Source organism: Hydra vulgaris, chromosome 12, assembly GCF_038396675.1.
Source record: "Hydra vulgaris chromosome 12, alternate assembly HydraT2T_AEP".
In the NCBI taxonomy this organism is placed as follows: domain Eukaryota; kingdom Metazoa; phylum Cnidaria; class Hydrozoa; order Anthoathecata; family Hydridae; genus Hydra; species Hydra vulgaris.
The window spans coordinates 34,010,001-34,033,015 of NC_088931.1; the positions used below are offsets into that span (position 1 = coordinate 34,010,001).

At 26.4% G+C, this 23,015-nt stretch overlaps 1 protein-coding gene across 3 annotated transcripts in view; it reads left to right on the forward strand.

Moving 5' to 3' along the window:
* Positions 1–9,387, forward strand: part of LOC100199961 (putative uncharacterized protein DDB_G0282133) — an 83,695-nt gene extending 74,308 nt beyond the window's left edge. For all 3 annotated transcript variants that reach the window (XM_065813011.1, XM_065813012.1, XM_065813014.1), the window contains 3 exons: positions 5,450–5,634; positions 6,404–6,460; positions 8,959–9,387. In XM_065813011.1, coding sequence (XP_065669083.1) covers positions 5,450–5,634; positions 6,404–6,460; positions 8,959–9,136 — 420 coding nt within the window. In that variant the 3' untranslated portion in view covers positions 9,137–9,387. The remainder of the gene's footprint in view (positions 1–5,449; positions 5,635–6,403; positions 6,461–8,958) is intronic.
* Positions 9,388–23,015: the final 13,628 nt, after the last annotated feature.

Consider the following 23,015-nt stretch of genomic DNA (forward strand, 5'->3'; position numbering starts at 1 on the left):
GCTTCTAAATGCAACTATAGCATTTAAAAAATATATTACATTCCCATTTGAACTAAAAGAAAATGTGATTTTGAAACACATTTTGAATTAAAAAGAAAATATGCTTCAAGAGGCGACAACAATTTTAAAAGGATCTGAAAATGAAAAAAACAAAAAATGAAAAGTGTCTAGAAAAATTGCGCTCATATTAAAGAGAATGTTTCAAAAAATAGTTGGGCTTTGTTGATTAAAACAAAATAATAAGTTGTTGAGGCGTTATAGTAGTAACTCCATACCAATTAGAACCTCTTTAAAAAAAGACAAAGAAAACACGCATGGATATAAATTTATATCCATGCGTGTTTATATAATTTTAAGCAATAGATTTAATTTTTTAACATTGGAGGCAAAATAATATAACACAAAACTAATTCATAGTGGTAAACAAGCTTTAAAATAACTGAAATATATTGTTCATATTTTTAATAGGAATTTGGCAAAAATTTGAAAGTAAAATAACTAAAATTCTTTAGTAATTTTATAACGAGAAAAAAAATTTCTAAAATTTGATGAAAAAAAGTATTTTTAGATTTCTTATCAAAGTTCTACAATGATGTGATATAATAAAACTTTTTGGAATCAAACTATGAACACAACCTGTCTTGTTACATTAGAATCCATTTTTAAAAAATTACAGTCTTTAAAACATTTTAGCTTGTATGCATTCTCATATTTTTTTCAAGATTTTTTTTATTAGGTTCAGTTAAAATGTATGTAACATGGTCTACAAGTATTTTAAATGCTTTTTATTAGGTTCAGTTAAACTGTATGTAACATGGTCTACAAATATTTTAAATGCTTTTTAAAAATTTCTTTAAAATAATCACAAGGAATAAAATCTTCATAGTTCAAAATATCGTTTTATTATTAAACACTCCTTTAAAAACAAGTCGCCCTGTGTCCCCGAACAACCATACGTTACAGCCCTGATATGATATGTTAATATATTCTAAAATATGTTAATATATTTCTCTTTGAAAAAATGTGTTATGATAAAAATGTTTTTTTATAACATCTGCCTAAAATACTCATTTTATAACATCTGCCTAAAATACTCATAACAGTGCTATGTTGCACATGGATGTTGTCCCTGTTCGTACTTTTGGTGTGCATTGTCGAGGCCACATTTAAAACCCTTGGTTACAGCTTGAGGTTTACTAATAGTAATGAGGAAATTGGTTGAACTATTAAATAGTGTACTAAGTACTATCTATGCTTTGAATCAAGTTCTTTAAAGGGATCCCAAACCTTTAAAGACCCCAAACATTTTTTTTATCATTCTCTTTAATATAAACACAACCTGATACATGTTGTGTTTATATTAAAGAGAATGATAAAAAAAAATGTTTGGGCTAAATATTTTTGATTAAAACAAAAGAATAAATGCATACCAAGAAAAACTAACATTTTTATTTTAGTCGAAGCTCGCTTTCTCCATTTTGTTGTAAGCCAAATAGCATAATATACGCTGCAATCTACTGATTTGATAATTTATTTTAGCGCGTTTTATACCGAAGAATTTTAGTACATGACCACATTGACTTTTTTTTGTGTGTAAAAAATCGATTATGTAAACAAACAAAAAAATCAATAATGCCATGTACTAAATCTCTTAGGAATAAAATACGCTTAATTAAATTATCAAGTCTGTAGATTGCAGCATATATTATACTGACTTTTTGGCCTACAACAAAATAAAGAAGAAAAGAAAATGCCAAGCTTCGACTAAAGTTAAAAGGTTAGCTTTTCTTGTTATGCATTTGTTCTTTTGTTTTAATCTAAAAATTTAGCCCAAATATTTTTCTATCGCCCTCTTTAACATGAACACAACATGTCTCAAAGGTTTGGGATCCATTTAACAAATTTAAACATAACTAAAGTACCAAAAACTATATAACACAAAAAACCATTGTCATCACCAAGTTCTCTAAACTTATCATTCACAAATATTTGTGGTCTTCGAAATAACTTTTCTTCTGTTGAGTCTTGTCTCTTGCAAAGTTCACCAGACCTAATTGCTCTTTGTGAGACTAATTTGAGTTCAGCTGTCTCATCTTGTGATCTTAGTGTTGATGGTTAACTTCCTTTAATTTGTAAGAACTCTAATAGTCATATGCTTGGACTGGGCATTTACAATTGTTAGAATTCACACATTTGTCTGGAAACAAAGTTTGAATCCACAGACTTTTCTTTTTTGTGCTTTCATTTAGCACCACTTCACTCTATCGTCTTCCACTTTGTTCTATATCGCTCTCCGTCATCTCAAGACTGTACTCTTTTTGATGTTATTTTTGATCAAATGGACCAAGCCCTTTTCTCTTTATCCATCAGCCAATATCGTTGTTGTTGTTGGCTTGAATACTCATCATACTGAATGGCTTGGCTCTAGTGTTAGTGACTCTTCATGCGTTAAGGCCCACAACTTTTACCTTTTTCAATCTCTAACTCAAATAGTCAACTTTCCAAATCGCTTTCCAGACAACCCAAATCACTTACCTTCTCTACTCGACTCTTGTTTCTGATCCTAGTCAGTGCTCAGTTTCTCCACATTCACCCTTAGGTGCTTCTGATCATGGTTTTATCTCTCTAAAACTAGTATCTCATTCTTTTTCATCATGAAAATCCTCCTATCATTGTACTTCTTACAACTACCTCAAAGCTGACTGGGACTCTTTCCGTGATTTTCTTCGTGACAGACCTTAAGGAGAAATCTTTTGTCTTCCTGCTGACAAATGTGCTTCTTACATAACTTTGTGGATTCAGATTGGCATGGAATCTTTTATTCCCTCTCAACAATTCCAAGTCAAGCCTCACTCTTATCCTTGGCTTTCCTCACATTGTGCTGCTGTAATTTCCAATCAAAACCATTACTTCTATATCTATCAGAAAAACAATTCTCCAGAAAACAGATACCTGTTTACTATTCCTCGAAACCATTGTAAAAAGGTTTTGTTTAACACCAAGGCCGCTATTCTTAGGTCATGAAATCTTGTATTTCATCTCAAAAATTAGGCTCTCATGACTTCTAGAGAATCTTTAACAGCATCAATAATAAGGACAAACCTGTTATTCCAGCTCTCTTGTATGGTTCAGACTTTGTCACCTCACTTAAAGACAATGCTGAATTGTTTGCTAAGAAATTTTAATCAATATCATCTCTTGATTCCTCTAGTTGCGTTCTACCTGATAAAGCCAACAAACAGGTTGATCTTTTGCTTGACATTTGTATCACTCCAACTTATGTATCTAAAATGATAACCATATATCAAATCCATTGCAAAATTAGCATCTGCTAAGGTTGCATCTTTTTATCGTATCGACACTTTCTTACTCCGGATTTTATTCTTTATCTCTATAAATCTCAAATCTGTCCTTGTATGGAATAGTATCTGAGACGGGCCTTCCGATGATGTTTTTTTCCTTTTAGACATGGTGAAAAAAGCATTGTAAACATAGTTGGACCTGCTTTTGCAACCAACCTCCCACCATTATCACACTGTCGTAATGTTGCTTCTCTTTCTTTTCTACAAATACTATAAAGAGCACATAAGACACTAGTAAGAGCTAGTGTCTTTTGTGCCATCTATTAAAATTAACTTTACATTAACGTATCTTTTACTTTACATTAACATATCTTTTACTTTACATTAACATATCTTTTACTTTACATTAATATATCTTTTACTTTACATTAACATATCTTTTACTTTACATTAACATATCTTTTACTTTACATTAATATATCTTTTACTTTACATTAATATATCTTTTACTTTACATTAACATATCTTTTACTTTACATTAACATATCTTTTACTTTACATTAACATATCTTTTACTTTACATTAATATATCTTTTACTTTACATTAACATATCTTTTACTTTACATTAACATATCTTTTACTTTACATTAACATATCTTTTACTTTACATTAACATATCTTTTACTTTACATTAATATATCTTTTACTTTACATTAATATATCTTTTACTTTACATTAACATATCTTTTACTTTACATTAACATATCTTTTACTTTACATTAACATATCTTTTACTTTACATTAATATATCTTTTACTTTACATTAACATATCTTTTACTTTACATTAACATATCTTTTACTTTACATTAACATATCTTTTACTTTACATTAATATATCTTTTACTTTACATTAACATATCTTTTACTTTACATTAACATATCTTTTACTTTACATTAACATATCTTTTACTTTACATTAACATATCTTTTACTTTACATTAATATATCTTTTACTTTACATTAATATATCTTTTACTTTACATTAACATATCTTTTACTTTACATTAACATATCTTTTACTTTACATTAACATATCTTTTACTTTACATTAATATATCTTTTACTTTACATTAACATATCTTTTACTTTACATTAACATATCTTTTACTTTACATTAACATATCTTTTACTTAAACAAATATGATGTTAAGTTGTAATAAATGACATGAAAGATAAAACTTAAGTAAAAAAAAAGTTTTGCACTGAATCTTTTTTTAAAACAGATTTTCTATATGTAATATAGTTTGAATAACAAGGGTGCATTATAACTTAGATTTTAAAAATTTTAAAACTTTTGAAATTTAAAAAACAGTCTTCAAAAAAAGTCAGAGTTCATCACTGTATTGTTAAATATATGCGAAACCTAAATGTAAACAACAAAAAGTATTGCCCAATTGTAAAATAAATTTTTGTTGTCTAGTAATTTTTAAATTTTATTGGTGGGTTTTATTATTCTAATATTGCTGATAATAATGGTTGGTTCTACTATTATTGGGTTAACATTCTTGGTGAGTTCTATATAATAGTTTCTATTATTATTAAATAAAACCTCTAAACAATGTCTGTCTGAATAATAATTTATAATATCCATAATTTTAATTGCAGTATTATTTATAACATCTTGAACCAAAGTTTTTACATTTTATGATTGAAAAACTTTTATGATTGTTCTTATATTTACAAAAGATAAATATTTTCTTTTAAAACTTGTATAAACTTTTAAAAAAGTTTTTAAGATTTCAAACAAATTTCATTAATAAAAATGTCTTACTTATACTAATATATATTTGTTATTAATGTGTTGATTTCTTTTATTTTTTATAATCCAACAATAATAAATAATACTAAAATATAATGAAAGATCAAAATTATAGTTTTTATTTACTTTTTTTTAAATTTCTGGATCTACTATTTTTTACAAATGATGTATGAATGTAATAACATATAGTTATATAGTATAAAATTATTCACTCTCGAATCTCTTTTATTTTTTTAAAGATAATAATAAAAAGTTTAATTTATATTAACTAAGTACTGTTTAAGAATAAAAAATATATATTTGTAAGTTTCCTTATTGACTTCAAGGTTTTGTTTGTTGACTATGGAAATACAGCTGTTGTGATGGAGCGAGACACCCGCAAACTTCATCCAGAGTTTTTGCATTTACCTTTTCAAGCTGTTGAATGTTTTCTCAATAACACAATGATGTCATATAAAGATTTTTTTTATGTTGATGGGTTAAGTCATGATGAAAGATTAAATCGTTTGAGGTATTTTTTCAAATGTTCTATATATATATATATATATATATATATATATATATATATATATATATATATATATATATATATATTTATATATATATATATATATTTATATATATATATATATATATATATATATATATATATATATATATATATATATATATATATATACATATATATATATACATATATATATACATATATATATACATATATATGTATAAATATATATATATATATATATATATATTTATATATATATATATATAATATTTTTGTGTGTGTGAATTTGCGCCAAAATTTTAGGCGCAAATTTTGATGGTTATGTTCACAGGATTTACTCCATATATACTCAACACAGTTTACTCTAGTGATCCTAATTTAAGTATTTAATGAAAATAAGTTTGGCAAAAAGTTGAAAAATTCTTTTTAAATAACAATAAAATGCATCCCAATTCTAACATCATCCCTACAGTATTGTGAATATAGATACCATCATTATCTCCAAAATATAGGAAAATATTTAAAATAATTTGGTATACAGTAGCATCCAAATCAAATCCTAGTTTAAGGACATTGACAACATGAAAAAAATTAATTTCTAAATGACCACATAATAACTTATTTAATGCATTTGCTCTAAAAAATGCATTGTAGTAAATGAAATAGATTTCTTCTGGACAAAAATTTGAGCATTTTTGTAAATATTTTAAGTTAAATAAAATTATTTTTTTGGATAAGTAAATAAAAGTGTATTTTTCAAATATATTAGGCTAAAATTTGCTGAATTATATGCTGATAAAGTTTTAATGGCTCACGTTATTTCAAGGTATGTTTTTGGGTTTAAATTAAATGCTATTGTTATTATATTATTATTGTTATTATTGTTACTAATGTTATTATTATTATTACCTTGATTGTTGTGGCGGTCATTAATGTTGTTATTATTATTATGAGGCAGGTAAGGTCTTTAGCCATTGTGAAAGCAAGTTTTTTTTTTATATAAGAGTTATCTATCTCCCAGAAGATAGATAACTCTGATATAAAAACCAGAGTTTAAATATGGGTAAGGTAATTTAACCTTAGACGGTTATCTTATTAGTGTATTATTATATAAATACTATGTCATTATCTGCAAACCAGGTTAAAACTTGGTATTTGTTTGTAAATAATATCTATAACTTTTTCTTATAATTTTTAAATAACATTGCAGTTAAAGGAAAAAACTTCAAGAACAGAGAGAACGATATTTTTTTAGGGAATTGGGAAACTCGTTATTGAATCCTAAAAAGAATACAGTGCAATGTGGAAGAACACAAAAACACCATTAATTTTAATGATTTCATAATACCCCCATAATTGAAACACGTTTTGATTTCTTTTCATGGCAGCTTTACTAATGTGATTTACTTAATTGCCAACCAAAACAAACTGGCCCAAAAATGCTGTGCTCTGTTCCTTTAATTTTATAGAGTTGTTTTTGTCAATAGTAAATTTAATGCGAAATGTTCGATTCATCACTTTTGCTATAAACATATATATTGTTCTTTATTATTTGGATATATTTTGTCTTTAAATTAAGAATATCAACAAAATCAATGTCGGCAAATTCAATGTCAGGTTTTTATATTTTTGATGAAACAAATCTTTGCATTAAACATAAAAAATTATAATAATTACATTGAATTAAATTTTTTATTCGTTTTTAAAAAGCCAAACATTAGAATTTGATTTCCATTTCTCTACAAATACATTGGTTAAAAATAAGAAACATAGTTATATGTTGTCGAGTACTGAAGTAATTTGTTGTCAAGTGCAGAAGTAATATGTTGTCGAGTGCTAATTGTTTCATGTAAAGAATTTGACGCAGGTTTTACGAAACATAATCTTAACAACAAGACAAGATAGTATATTGTATATTCTTCTTTTTTAATTAAAAAAAGTTTTTATTTGTCTTTACCCTAGATGTCTTTGGGCTTAAAGGTCTTTTGGCATAAGTCCTTTGGGTTTAAGTATAGTCTTTATTGATTATACTCTCTCCTATTCTTGCGTTTTATGGAGATGGTGTTAATCTCTTCCAAGGGTTGCACAGTTGGTCAGATTGCTTATTTTGTGTGTCAAAATTATTTTTTCATTAAATATTACTAAATTAGCTTTAAATAACATATTTGGAGCTTCTAAATATATTTTTGATTAAAAGAAAAAAAATTTTAATTGTATTTTAAGTTTCATAGTATAATTTCTCAGCGTTCAAAAATTATGACGATATAAAATTTGCAAACCCCTCAAATTGAGGGGTGTTTAAACTTTATATGGTCATATTTTTTGAACGCTAAACTATTTTACTATGAAATTTAAAATTTATCGATGAATATAAGTCTAGTTGAAATAGTTCAATAAATATTTCATCAACTTGTTGGTCTCACGTTTGGGGCAGGGGGTGCTAAAATTTTGGAGCTTTTTTGTTCCCAGGCTCCAATTATCGCAATTTTTTGCAAAGCATCCTTATTTGACATAAGTATAAACATATAAATGTTTGGAGTTTGCTCCATGTCTGAAAGTTAGATATCTCGAAGACCAAAAAATGCTGGCGCCATCCCTACTGTTATCTAAAAGTTATTTTTTAGACAAGGTGGTACTTTGTTGAGGCTCAAACCAATTTTAAATTATCATATATATACTTAATAAAGATTTTAAAGTATTTTCAGACTGGAGAATTTGGGAGGTTTTTTTAATTAACTAAAGAAAGTAAAAATTTGCACTCAAAAAACATACAAAAGCACATCAACTTCAAAGTCAAATAAAATTTCTTCTTTACAAGCAAAAAACTTGCAGCTAAGTTATGTTGTTTAAAAAAGAATAAATCTATACATATATAATAAAATAATAGCGCCTATAGTTTTAATTCATAAAACGATTTACAATTTATGTGTAGCAACTTATATTTTTAATTAATTTTTGTTTTAAAATTTACAAATCGGAAAAAAATTTCATCTTCGACAGGTCGTATAAATATTAATTTAAAAGCTAATGACTTAATTTAAAAGCTAATGACAAATATCATTTTATTAAAGCTTTCTAAGTATGGAAAATAACTGTTACCATTAAACCTACATTAAACACAATTTTTTTGTTAATTTTGGCACACTTTGACCCACTGTGGATTGGCTGCACTAGTTTCTAATTTTCGCCCGTCTTTAGAATTATTCAATTTTTAATCTATAACTATATTATGTATTTTATATTTTTATAGTATAGAGTTATATTTTTCTTTTTATATAAATACAATTTAAATATATTAAATGTTTTATTTAATTTTATTATTAGACATAGCAATAATACTCTCGTAGTTGAGTTGTATGATACTTCTACACAGATGCATACTCATATAAATCAGTTTATACGCACATGGGATGGAGTAGTTTCTACTCAGCGTACAACCAATAAACGAAATCTTGACAGAATTCTCAAAGAAGAAGCAACAGTTAACTATATACCTGGGTAAATTTCTAGGTTTTGAGTTTTCATTAGTTTCGATCTTGCATTTGATGTCGATTTTAATTAACGGTTGCGTTTTTTATAGTTTTTGTTTGACATACTAAAAAAGTTTTATATTTCTTTGTTGCTTTTTTTTTTTAATTATATTTGTTAAAACAGCTTATACATTTTATTTATTTCTATTTGAAGATAATAATCATAAACTCTTTTTGTAAATATTTTAAAATTTCGTTATCTTAATAAAGAAATGAATCTAGATTCCATTTCTCTTCCATAAACCAAGTTTTGGATTAAAATTTCTTGTATATAGATGTATCAAATTTAAAAAGATTTTCGTTCATTGGATACTACTTATACCACTTATATACAACTTATATACAACTACTTATATTTTTTCATAGGTGGTACTAATAAATAAAAAAAGTTTTTATTTGATAAAAATGGTGTTCATTGTATAACATTAGATAACAATATTATCCAAAATAATTCATTATGTGTACATAATTATCAGGATGCGGTTTTCTTGATTTTTTTTTCCTCCAAATTTTATAAAGTTTTAAAATTGTTTTAAAATAAAGTTTAAACTCTTACAAGATTATAAAAATGTTGCTAGGTGTTTATTTTACTGTTAAAACAAACCATTACCAAAAAAAAAACTAATTTTAAGAAAACTATTATTAACAGAATTTAAAAACTCTAAGATAATTTTAATATTTGCCTTGATGACAATTAAAATGACTCTAATCTATATCTGAGGTACTAAGTGGGAAGATTTTGTTTACATGCATGGTCAAACGAATTAAACCTAAAAAGCAACCAAATCCTATTTAATTTTTGTAACAAAACTGCCCAGTCTACCAGCGCTGATATTCAACTTTTGTTGCTAAGAAAAATTTTCACCCCGCCAGACCAGGATCCGATTAGTCCATAGGGATTGTGCATAAATTACGCAACGCTAAATTTGACTAAAAAACAAAACAAATAAGATCAAAGTTTTTTCTCACAGATCTTTAATTAAACCTAAAATCAAATTAGTTTTATAAGTTTAATGAAAATCGCTGCGCAAATGATCTTCTACTTATACTTTTTAAATAAGCTTCCATTGCGTAATTTATGGATGACCATAGGAAAAATCTCACCTGAGCGGGGGAAATAATTTATATATGAACACAATGTTAAAATTATAAGAGTTTTTAACGACAGTTTAAGATCTCTCTTATTTTTTTTTAATCCTTGTTAAGCAGGATGATTTTTACCCATAATCTAAATTAATTTTAAGCTCTAGCCTAATGCGCCTTAATCTAAAGCCACAACTAAACTAAAACAAAATGTGTATCAAATTGGTAGACTTACACTGAAATTTTTAAAACTGTGTATAGTATAACAATGTTAGAGTTTTTCCATGAAAAGATTTATGACAAATTTCATTATAGAAAGCATTCCACAACATTAAAATTAAAAGGTTACATTTTAAATATGTTTACTATAGAAAAAAAGCGCTTTTTAATTACCTTTTTTTAACTGCATTTTTTAAAGTTCCTTTTGCCAACTTATTGCAAACATTTAAATACTCTAAGTAACACCTTAATACCCGGACAAGTATCCTTTTTTGCCATCGCCATATTAGTTTAGGTATTTTAGTTAAAACGATTTGATATTCTTTGTGTACCAATTACTTAAAGTAATTTAAATAAATTCAATAGTCTTATAGCGTAGTATAAAAATAAGTCTTATGATATAAAAATAAGTCAAAAAATCTTTGCAGCACTTAGTTGTTCCAATGTTTACGAAAGAATCTCAAACTTTAGAGCTGTTGTGTAAACTCAAACTTAAGTCTCAAATCTTTTCTCACCCAAATTCCATTACTTATATATGTGTTAACTATTAGCAGTGCCTACCTTAGTTTACGGTATGGAGTTGTGTGAAAACAATGATCCATTAATGAAGAAGCTAAATATACTATATACTTTGAAGTACTTTAAGAACTTTATAAATTCCTTATGTAAAATCCAAGAAATATCAAATTGTATTCAACAAAATAAACTAAACTTGTTTCATTGTCTTTTGGACAATAAATCTACGCAAGATATTCTTTCACAACTAAAAGTTTTAGTTCAACAATCTTTTATTGCCAATATACAGGAAATTATGCCGTTGTCAGACGTTAAGTTTTAAAAATTCTATTTAAAAAAACTGATTTTTTCTGCAAAACTGCGATACCAGATAAAAAGTTATCGTTATACAACACGAGCTCATCAGTCTCAAACAAAAAATAGAAGACGTTAACTAACAGTGGCGCAGTGGTTAGAGGTTTGGTGTCGTTTCCAGCCAAATAAGCAACATTGGTAGGAAAGGAGGCTTGAACTTCCTAATATAATGCACAAAAAAAGAAAAAGGATACTAAAACTATGAGAATTTATTAGATAACACAAATTTAGAGAGATGAAAAAAACTATACAAACTTTAAGGTTCTAAAGTCGGTTTAGTTGTTTTAAAGATATGCCTAAAACATAATTTATTTTTAGCCTAATATTAAACTCTGTTAAATAAATGATATAAAACTATGCTTAACAGATTATATTGAACTTATGTAGAAAAATGACAGTTGCTAATATTATATTAAAAACTAAGAAAGATTACGTTAAAAAATTTAATTCTATAATTAATATTTGTTATTAAACAATTATAATAGTTAATTATAAAATTTTGCAAAAGTTAGAACTTAAAATTATTGCTTTAAACATACGCCAGTGTATTTTTGAATTTAGATAAGTTTTTGAGGTTTCTTTTCGGACGCAAAAACTTTGATAGGTCCTAATATTAGTGAAAATATTTCGCAAAAAGTTTTGAAAAAATTATTAGTTTTTATTCAAAATAAAAATGAATTGTTTTCAGAACTATCTTTTAAAAAGTTTGAAAAAACCTTCAAATCATTAAAAAAAAGTAAAGCAACTAGTGCCGATGACATAAATGGTAATACAGTTAAAGACTGTTTTAAACAACTAAAAGATATTCTCTTTAAAGTTTTTAAAGCTTCAATACATTAAGTAATTTTTTCCCAATCAGTTAAAAATCGCAAAAATTACACCGAATTGTAAAGAAGGTGACAGAGCTAATATTTTTAAATTAAAATGTATGATAGAGTGTATAACTATTTACATTATAATAACCTATTATATAACAACCAATTTGGCTTCAAAAATCATAGTTCTATGGAACATGCAATCATTAAAATCGTACGTGAGATCTCAAATTCATTTGAAAATTTCCAAAACACATCTGGTATTTTTATTGACATTTCAAAGGCATTTGTACAGTAGATCGTACCATATTACTTCGTAAACTTAAATACTATAGAATAAATAACAAGGTAATAAAGTGGTTCAAAAGTTATTTATCAAACCAAAAAAAAAATGTTTACTGTAATGATGTTTATCAAAAGGATTTATTAGATATATCCTTTGGTGTTCTACAAGGCTACATATTATTAAGGCTCTATAAGGGTACTTCTTTGTTTGGTTTATATTAATGACTTAAATAAAACCTCAATCTACTTTATATCATGTTTGCGGACAACACTCACCTATTTCTCGCTAAAATTAAATTTTTTTTTCTACTATCAACGACGCACTTAAAAACATTTCTACCTGGTTCAAATGTAAAAAATTAACTATAAACATTACTAAAACAAAATATATTATTTTTCATTTAAAAAAAAGCGTTATCTACCCATAAATCTACATCCAAATTTTATTGACCAAATTGAGATTAAAAGAAACTGCTTTACAAAGTTTTTAAGAGTTTTCCCGGATGAACACATTACATGAAAACATCGCATTGATTTGATACCAAAATTTGTAAAAATATAAAAATCTTGTATAAAACAAGAGATTATTTAAATAAAAAGGGCTTGTCCCAACTATTACTCGTTTATCCATAACTATTTAAGTTACGTAAATATTGCCTGTGGAATATTGCCGTCAAAAGCACGCAAACCGTAATACTAATTTTTAAAAGGATCTTTACTTAAAATACCTGTCAATAAATATACCTTAAGAAATAATGATTTGCTAAAAAAAAATTTTTGTCGAACCAAGTTTAATCAGTTTTGTATTGATTATCTTGCATCGTATCTTTGGAATAAAGTTATTTTGAAAAATTTTGATTTACCCTTTTCTCTCCCTGTTTTTAAAGCTAATTTAAAAGTTTTGTTCTTTCCATGGACACACGTACTTATGTACTACTAATAGTAACATTACTAAGTATTAATTTGTTTTACTGTTTATATTAAGTAAGTTTAAAGCATTAGTCTTTATACTTTATAGAGTTTCTTTTCTTTTATTATCATAAGAAGTCGATTAGTTTGTTTTATCTCGTTATTGTAAGAAGTTTATTGATGCATTTAAGAAAACAGCCTATTTAAGGTTCTGATGACAACATCTTTTTGATCATCTTTCAGTTACCTTGTTTATATAGTTTATCATTGTTTAAAACAATGATAAACTTATAAAATGATAACATTATAAAATAAAATAAGTATTTTGCTTTGTTAAATTAGAAAAATCATTAACAACATTATAAACATGATATTAGAAACGAAGAAATGCCAACTTTGGTGTTGTAGTGAAAGAAATGAAAACATTCCAAAATGTTGCAGCTTTTTTGTGTTGCTTTTTTATATGAAACAATTACAAATTGAAACTGTTTAAAATTTTAAATTGAATTTGTTGTTGAAAAAAAACAAACTTGGAACAAAAGTTTTAAGTTGAAGGTAAATGAAATAATAACACATTGTATATTTACTTTATTTTCTTTAACTTTTTTCTGCAACTAAATAAATGTAAATACGCCTCAACAATTTACAATTATCTTTAAACAAAAAAACATTCAATAAAGAAATAATATTTGACCACCTTTTTGTAGATATGCCATATGGTAATTTTAACTTTTTCCCAGAAAAAAATTACTTTTTCTGAAAAACTTCAAAAAGCTAATCATATACATACATACACACAGATATATACACATAAATATGTTTATTTTAAATTTAAATTTTAAATATATAAATTTTAATTTGAAAAAGTGATATATATATAAATATATATATATATATATATATATATATATACACATAAATATGTTTATTTTAAATTTAAATTTTAAATATATAAATTTTAATTTGAAAAAGTGATATATATATAAATATATATATATATATATATATATATATATATATATATATATATATATATATATATATATATATATATATATATATATATATATATATATATATATATATATATATATATATATATTACAGATGTAGTTATATCTTTTAAATTATCAAAGTGTTATAACATCTGTGCAACTACATCTGTAGATTTTAAGACGAAGCTATTTTTAAGATGAATTAACTAATAATGCATTATTTTAACCAGATGTTATTACATATAGAAATTTTTTCAGATGTAACTACATTGGGAAAAAAGTATTAACTAATAATGCATTATTTTATCCAGATGTTATTACATATAGAAAATTTCTTACCATCTGGATCAATATACTCAACCACCGTTGGAAACTGATCAATCATCAGACCTGAAAAGATCGAGGCACAGATCTTTCCAGCGAATTCAAAATTCTGAATCTCCTAAAGAAGATCCACAGTCCTACTTTAAATATAAGTCACGATGCAGATAATTCTTGCTATACATGGTATATAATTAAGTATTGCTATATATGTTGTATTTTGATAAAGTTTTGATATAAAAAATGAATTAAAACAAAAAATGAGTTTAAAGAGTCTAAATAATATTGATTATGAGGAGAACTAATCCGGCTAAATCAACACTGAAGACAACCACTAGCTTGACCAACTTGGTCAAAGGGTCTTTTGCAATGGAGTCAAACTCTGGTAGAGTCAAAAGTTGCTCAAAGTCCAATCTGTGAGCAACTTTTCCAAGCCCATATAGTTTGATTTCAATGCCTGCATAGAGAGATGGGATGAGCTTGTGCTTTGTGGTGATGACTCCGTTTTGGCATCAACCGAGTATGTAAAGCACTTCTACTAAGATGGTTACCTCTCTATTCGAGCTCAGCACCAAGCTCATCTAATGATTTAACACTCTTTATAAAGTAATTAAAAAATTATAAGTGAATAAATTTAGAGTCTAATTAGTTATATTTAGGCCTAATATAGTCCAATATAAGTTTTTATTTGCTAAACCTTATACACTTCAGATTTCTTCTTATCGTGAGCAGCAGATCCGTATTCAGCAAGTTGAATGATGACGCGCAATAGCTCAGATTGTTCTACTTCAATTACGTCATGTGCACGTATATAATTAATTATAATATATTTAATACATATATATATGTATATGTATATATATATATACATATATATATATGTATATACATATATATATATATATATATATATATATATATATATATATATATATATATATATAAATATATATATATATATCTATATATATATATATCTATATATTTATATATATATATATATATATATATATATATATATATATATATATATATATATATATATATATATATATATATATATATATACACGAAAAACAAATTTAAACAAATATTAACACGAATTTTTTTTCTTTAATTACAGTAAATAAAAGTTCAATATTAATTATAATAAATAAAAAATTACGTTCCGTTAAGTTGACTTCATAAAAACACATGTTTACATAGCTTTCCATGTTATTAAAACTAAAAAAAAATCTCCTAAAATGACTTCCTTTTCTGATGACCTCCCCCCTCCGCTTGTCTTTTTTTTTGTCTTTTTTATCTTAACCCCCTATTAGCATGACGTCCATTTGGATGGCCCCAAAGTAGTGTAGCAAAGTAAAAATGTCGGTCTTTTAAAAACATTAATTTTTTAAATGTAGAACAGCAATTCGACGAAAACGAACAGAGAGTCACTCTTTTTTTTTCAGAGAATAACTCTGGCGAGGATGATGATTTTTCTATAAACAATAAATTGGTCAATCTCGATGCTATTCATAATAGACATCGAGAAAACCGATGTGATATTACTGAGGTAAGTCGTGGTCCAGTGATCAAAAAGGTAAAAAAATTAATAGTAATGTTCAGGTGATCACCAAAAAAAACGATATCTTGCAGAAGTATGTTGCGGCTGAACTTGAGAAGCAAATAACTCTAATAAAAGACTGCAAGACTAGATGGAACAGTCTTTTTTCAATGCTTCAACACGTCTATTTATTAAAAATTGTATACAAAAGGCAATGGTAGACATAAGTCTACCACAAGGTGAATCTTTGGCTTTACCATAATAATTAGTTTTTTCTAAACATATTTTGAATGTGTTATTAATTTTATTAAATTTTACTTAAATAACATAATAAAATCTTTCAAGAACAGTTGTTTAAAAATTCTGGAATCCCGTCCTATATATTTAATTCCAGAAATCCCGGAGTTAAAAATGTAGCACGGGATTTCAAACCCTACAGAGGAGACAGCTGAAGCTCGAAACAAACACTTTCAGCAATACAAACAAAATTTTAGTGGAAAGCTTTCTCGTATCGACTGAAATACAGACGTATTAAAGAGACTGCTATTGAGTTTAAATCCATACATAAGTAGTTCTAGATCAAAACAGCACAAAAAAACTTTGCCTTTTTCAAAAGAGGTAGTCAATATGATAATTTTAGTATGAAGATTTGACAAGCGAATAATTGATAAGTCTTTTTCTTAATAATAATTTACTTTTTAAAATGTTCTTCTATTTAAATTAAACAATTAATAAAATAATTGACTGATAAAATACTGTATTTCAAACTAATAAATTGAATAAAAATCCATAAAATGTTTTTGAGCGGATTTGTCATACAAATACTTTACAGTGAGGCAGTTAGAAATTTAACTTCATCAGCTACCATTTTTAATTCATGAGCCAGTTCTTTGGCTGAAATTTATATAGATACAAATCCATTTTGTTTTTATTTTTTTACAAACTTAGTTTTACTTTTTATACATTCCAGTGCAATGTAAAGTTGCATGTTTTTTATTTGCATCAATTTGCTGATTTTGGTTAAAATAAGGTGCTGCTTTTAAATAATAAATCCTACCAGATGGCTAAAGTAACCAAAAATGGAAAACTTTTGATTTTAATTTTCCAGTCAAGTTGCTTTGGTCCTTGCTTTTGGATTGTTGGTCTCTTCAGCTACTTCCACAAATGCATTGTACACTGCTACTGCTTGATAATTTTTGAACTGGTTTCTGTGTTTCCTTGTCAATTGTCTATTGTTTCTTCAACCACTTTTCCGGCTCAAGCCAAGCGTCAACTACACGAATGTGCTGTTGGCAAAACTATTAAACATTACACCAATAAAAATTCACCTATTTATTTATGCTCCTTAGATTCTGGAAAAGCACAGAACAGTTTTTTTGCTTCACTTGATTGGGTAAACATTACAGAAAAATATCAAATTTCTGAGCAACAATCCACTTTTTTGGAATCCAATTTTCCTATCGAAGATTCATGACTCAATTATAACAAACCTTGACAGTACCGACATTAACTTACGGTCTGGAACTTTGTAGAAACAATGACTTGATCATGCAAAAACTAATTGGAGGGAGGGCATTAAAATTGCTTTTCATGTAAAACAATTTACACTCTTTATTTAAAATTCAAGACATATCAAAATGTATACATCAAAAAACTTATTTATTCATCTTTTAGACAACAAATTAACGATATTATTGAACCTAAACTGAACAACTCCACAATAAAACACTTTTTTGTAGATGATGTCCATAAGGTGCAAATTTCATCAGTTTGTACGTATGAAATTTGCTCTTGTTCAGCCTTCCGATCTGAAGATCTTTAGCCAGAAATAGCTGCTCCAACATTTTCTTCGGTTAAAATTACATTATCATGATATGCACGGTGGGTGTTTTCGAGTTATATTACTATTAGTTATTCGAGAAGTGTTTAATAATTTTTTAAACAAATTTGCAAAATGATTTTAATTTATACCAACTAAACCTTGAAATATTTTTGCTTGAGATTTTATCTTTTTTTAATTTCAATTATTTTAGTAGTTTTATCTGAACCAACCATACAGTTACAAAGCTACGATATGTAACCATACTTACAGTTACAAAGCTACGATATGTAACTTTAGAATAGATACAGACTTGTCGTTATGTTATAGTTAGGTACAATAATAAAATAGTTAGGTACAATAATAAAAACTGCCTTGTCATGAAGCTCGATTTAACGCGCAACGTTTAAAATTTATATGGTTCCCTAATTTTTGATATTAGATGTGGCGTGACATTTGTTATTAAAGCAGTCACACAACATTTAACTATTAGATATAGCGTGACATTTATATTTAAATCTACGTTTTTAATCTACCCGACGAGTTTGATAGTTTCAATATGTCAATATACCACATACTTTTCACAAGACTGCTTTTTTTAGTAGAGGTTGAATCATATTTAGTTAGTGGAAGCCCAGGATGAGAGACTATCCAATTATCACATTCTGTGTTATAATAAAGTTTCATTGTCCTTATTAATATGCGGTCCAAAAAGTGTAGCTTTTGAGACGTATGAAGTGGAATGCTCGAAACATGAACTCTATTATCTTTACAAAAATTAATTTATTCAAATGTTTGATGTGATTCATGATTATTAAAAACAATAAGTCTAAGAGAACCTTTGTTGCATCTCATATATAATTTATTATAATTAGAACTAGAGTGTGGAGTTCCTGGTGGTCCACTGTCTACTGTTCTTGCATCCAGTTTTTAAGAAGAATAATAAAAATAGGGGTAGTTGGTTTATAAAAGCATTAATTCTGCTTACACAGCAACAATCTGCTTAGTTTCTCCTGAAGATACTTTTGAAACTTGCCTGGTTTACGAACAGTAGTAATACCTGACTCATTTACATTTCTAACTTGGTCTGGACCAAAATTGTACCGGTCTAATAAACTTTCCTATTGAAGGCAATAGCACATGCATATTGATATGCAAGTTGTCTTACTATTTTTGTGGCTAATCCACAATAAAGTGTACTTTTTAGTATCAATTAGTCAATTAAGTCTTTGTTTTTAGAAAATACTTATGACTTTGGAATTGTAACATATTCAATTTCGCCTGTAGAATTTTTCTTTTCGTGCATTTCTTTTGTGTGACATACCTAAAATTTAGCAAGCTTTATCATTCACAGCTAATTTAATATTTTCTTTATCTATCCTAAATATTTTCTCTTGTTTTATATATTCTGGGCATAATAAAATCTCAAAAGAAAAATAAATAAATTTCAAGTCACGTATGTTCATGTGAGACTTGATCCCTTGCTCAAGTATCCTTAATAAAAGTGCACCATGTGTCTCTGTTATGCATAAAGTTAAAAAGTTTTATAATAAAAAATATAGCTAGGTAAATTTTTTTTAAAACCGGTGACTAAAAAGCTGTGGTATGAACTAGCTCATCCTATTTTGACACTCAAGAACAAACTTTATTACACGGAGTGTCTCAAAATGTTCTTAAGATATTGTTTTCTTAATGAAATTTTTTATTCTTATATTTTTTACTATTAATATTCACGCCACTCTTTTAAAGTTTACTTTTTTTATATTTTTTCAGTTTTTAAGAGCATTCTCAAACGATCGTTTCGAATAAAAATTTACAAATCATTAACGATGTACTTACGTCATTACGTCAAAGAATGGAAGGTTTTCTATTTGTACCAATAATGCGCGCATTTTTATTATTATTATATTTATTAACTGGTGGTATTTTAAAAGTGTACACATTTGTTATGAAATTTAAAAAAACGTGATAAAAAACGTAGCGGTGAGGCCCAATACACAGCAATTCAAAACTAATTAGATTGTTTTGATTTCGGACAGTTCACTCACGGAGTTTGCTTTCATACCACGGGTTCAAACACTTTAAAAGGGGTATGTGCAAGGTTAGCTAACTTTAATGACCAACCATTATTCTTGTTAGCCTGTCGCCATTATGTCCGAGAGATTCATTTAGCCGTAGCTGTAAATAAAGCCGTTAGGCCGGAGAATCAAGTATTTAAATTTCTGAAGTAGAGCTGGGATAGCGTTGATGCAAACAATGAGACGGTACCATTGCAATTCAATCACCAGAATGTTAAGGGCACTTGGCCTAATTTTTAAATTGTTTACATTTTGAAAAGCGTAGAGATTATTGTGAACTTGCGGAGCTTTTAGTTATACTTCCTAACTGAAGCTTTTTATAATTCATCAGGTATCTGGCTTTTGGCAAAGATATTATGCTGCATGAAATTCAAGTTGCTTTACTCCAAAATTAGACGGGTTTATATTCTGAGTGATAACGTAGTTAAAGAGATCAATAGAATGGCTGACTTCATTTCTCTAATCTGGGTATCGTGGATTTGACCGGCGAGTTTTCTGATTGAGTATCTTTTAAAATAAATCTTTGTTTCATAAGTTTTGATATTTTAATCTTATTACTTTAAAATTATATATTTTACAAAAGTAACAATTAAATTGTTTAAATAAAATGGTTTACCATAAGGTTTAAAGTCGGATGTAAAGGACAAAGAAAATGACTCAATCAACCAATTTTTTGTTTCATTAACAGACTTTTAAAATCAGTTGAATAAGAAAAGTAAAATCAATATAACAGAAATGAACATCATAATATAACATCATAAAATAACAGAAATGAAATCAATATGAAATATCAATATCAAAATATGAAATATCAAATTAATATCAAAATGAAATCAGTATGAACATCATAAAATAACAGAAATGAAATCAATAGAAATAGCTCTTTGATTTTATCTAACAAAAAGTAACTACGAATTTATCACCCTTCAACGATTCAACCAAAAGTAGCAACTGTTCATAGTTGTAGAATTGGGTTTGACGAGAATTAACTTTGTATTGGATGATTTTTATAAAACTAAAGTTTTCTGAAAGTTTCTTTTTTTGATTAGTTTTATAAAATATTTGTATATTTGTATTACTTTTCAGTTATCTCTTATCTTTTATCTTATTTTTATCTTATATCTCTTATTGTATCTTTTATCTTATTTTTATCTTATATCTCTTATTGTATCTTTTATCTTATTTTTATCTTATATCTCTTATTGTATCTTTTATCTTATTTTTATCTTATATCTCTTATTGTATCTTTTATCTTATTTTTATCTTATATCTCTTATTGTATCTTTTATCTTATTTTTATCTTATATCTCTTATTGTATCTTTTATCTTATTTTTATCTTATATCTCTTATTGTATCTTTTATCTTATTTTTATCTTATTATCTGTATAAATTTATTGAAAAGAAACAATAAAAAAAAAAATCTTGTCAAAATTAAATGTAATAAATTTTTTAGCAGTGTCATTTTAAACCTTCTTTTATCTATATTGTATTACTTTTTAATTTACACTTTTAAGATTAACGAGACTACTAGCAGATGTACCATTATACTGAAATGAGCCTGCAGCAAAGGTTGTATTAAAATAATGGTAAAACAATATGAAGTGTTTCGATCCCTTAATCAGCACCAGCTGGCGTTAGCATCTTCTGACAGAGATTACTACATAGAAATGGTAAAAGTTCTTTATCCAACCCTAAGGGAGATCAACCCTAAGGGAGATCAAAAAACTATCAAAACGGGTAGAATCAAATCTGAAATTTTACTGACAGCAGTTTTTGTTGTTAAAGACCAATCACTAGTTCTTGAATCGTTTATTTCATCAGACTTCTGGATAATTTTAATATTTTGATGTCATAACTTGAAAAAAAGCCTACGGATGAGACTCGGACTTTTTAGATACAAATAGTTTAAAAGTTTGTAAAATCTTTAACAACTCATCAGAATTCACTGAAAAATCGTAAATTTATTAACATTAGTGTAAGAAATTTATTTCACAAACAACAAGTATATTTCTTGTTTTAAAAAATATATATTGATGGGTAGGAATATATGTTTCTTAAAACAAGAAAGATATTTCTTGTTTTGAGAAATAAATTCAATGATTGGATATTTATTTCTTAAAACAAGAAACGTATTTCTTGTTTTAAGAAAAAAAATTTATAATAAAAAAATCAATTTTGCTGTGCAAATGCAGTGAGATTAAGATAATGGCGTGAGATAAGCTTAGCTTCAGATAAAAAAAAGGTAAGCGAAGAGAAGCTTCTGAACCTACTTCAAGTAATGAGTTTTTTTAAAAAATCATTAAAAAAGAAGAGTGGATACAAGAAACTAGCTACGGCGACTGCTCCCTCACTGATGGCTATGAGTTTATAACTCAAAACACTTTAAATGGTTTTAAAAATTTAAACTTTGATTCCTAGCTGTAAACTCTTATTTTAAACATTTTAAGTATATTTTAAGGTTTAGAGTTTTTTATAACTTTTATTACATTTTTTCTTGAGATATTTGTCTTTAACATGAAAACTTATGTAATATATATATATATATATATATATATATATATATATATATATATATATATATATATATATATATATATATATATATATATATATATATATATATATATATATATATATATATATATATATATATATATATATGTATATATATATATTGAGCAGCCATTAAGTTGTGGTTACAGCGTTTGTTTCAGAATCAACAGATCTGTGGTTCAATCCCTGCTCTAGCTGTTTATGCGATACTTTTTTTAAAAAGGTCCATTTAATAACAAGATAAAGTAAAAATAATAAAGTTTGCAGCATGACTGAAAATGACCAAATAGAGCAACAAAAAAATCACTTAAAAATAACTAAATTTAATTTATCTATCGTAATCAGAGAAAGATAGGC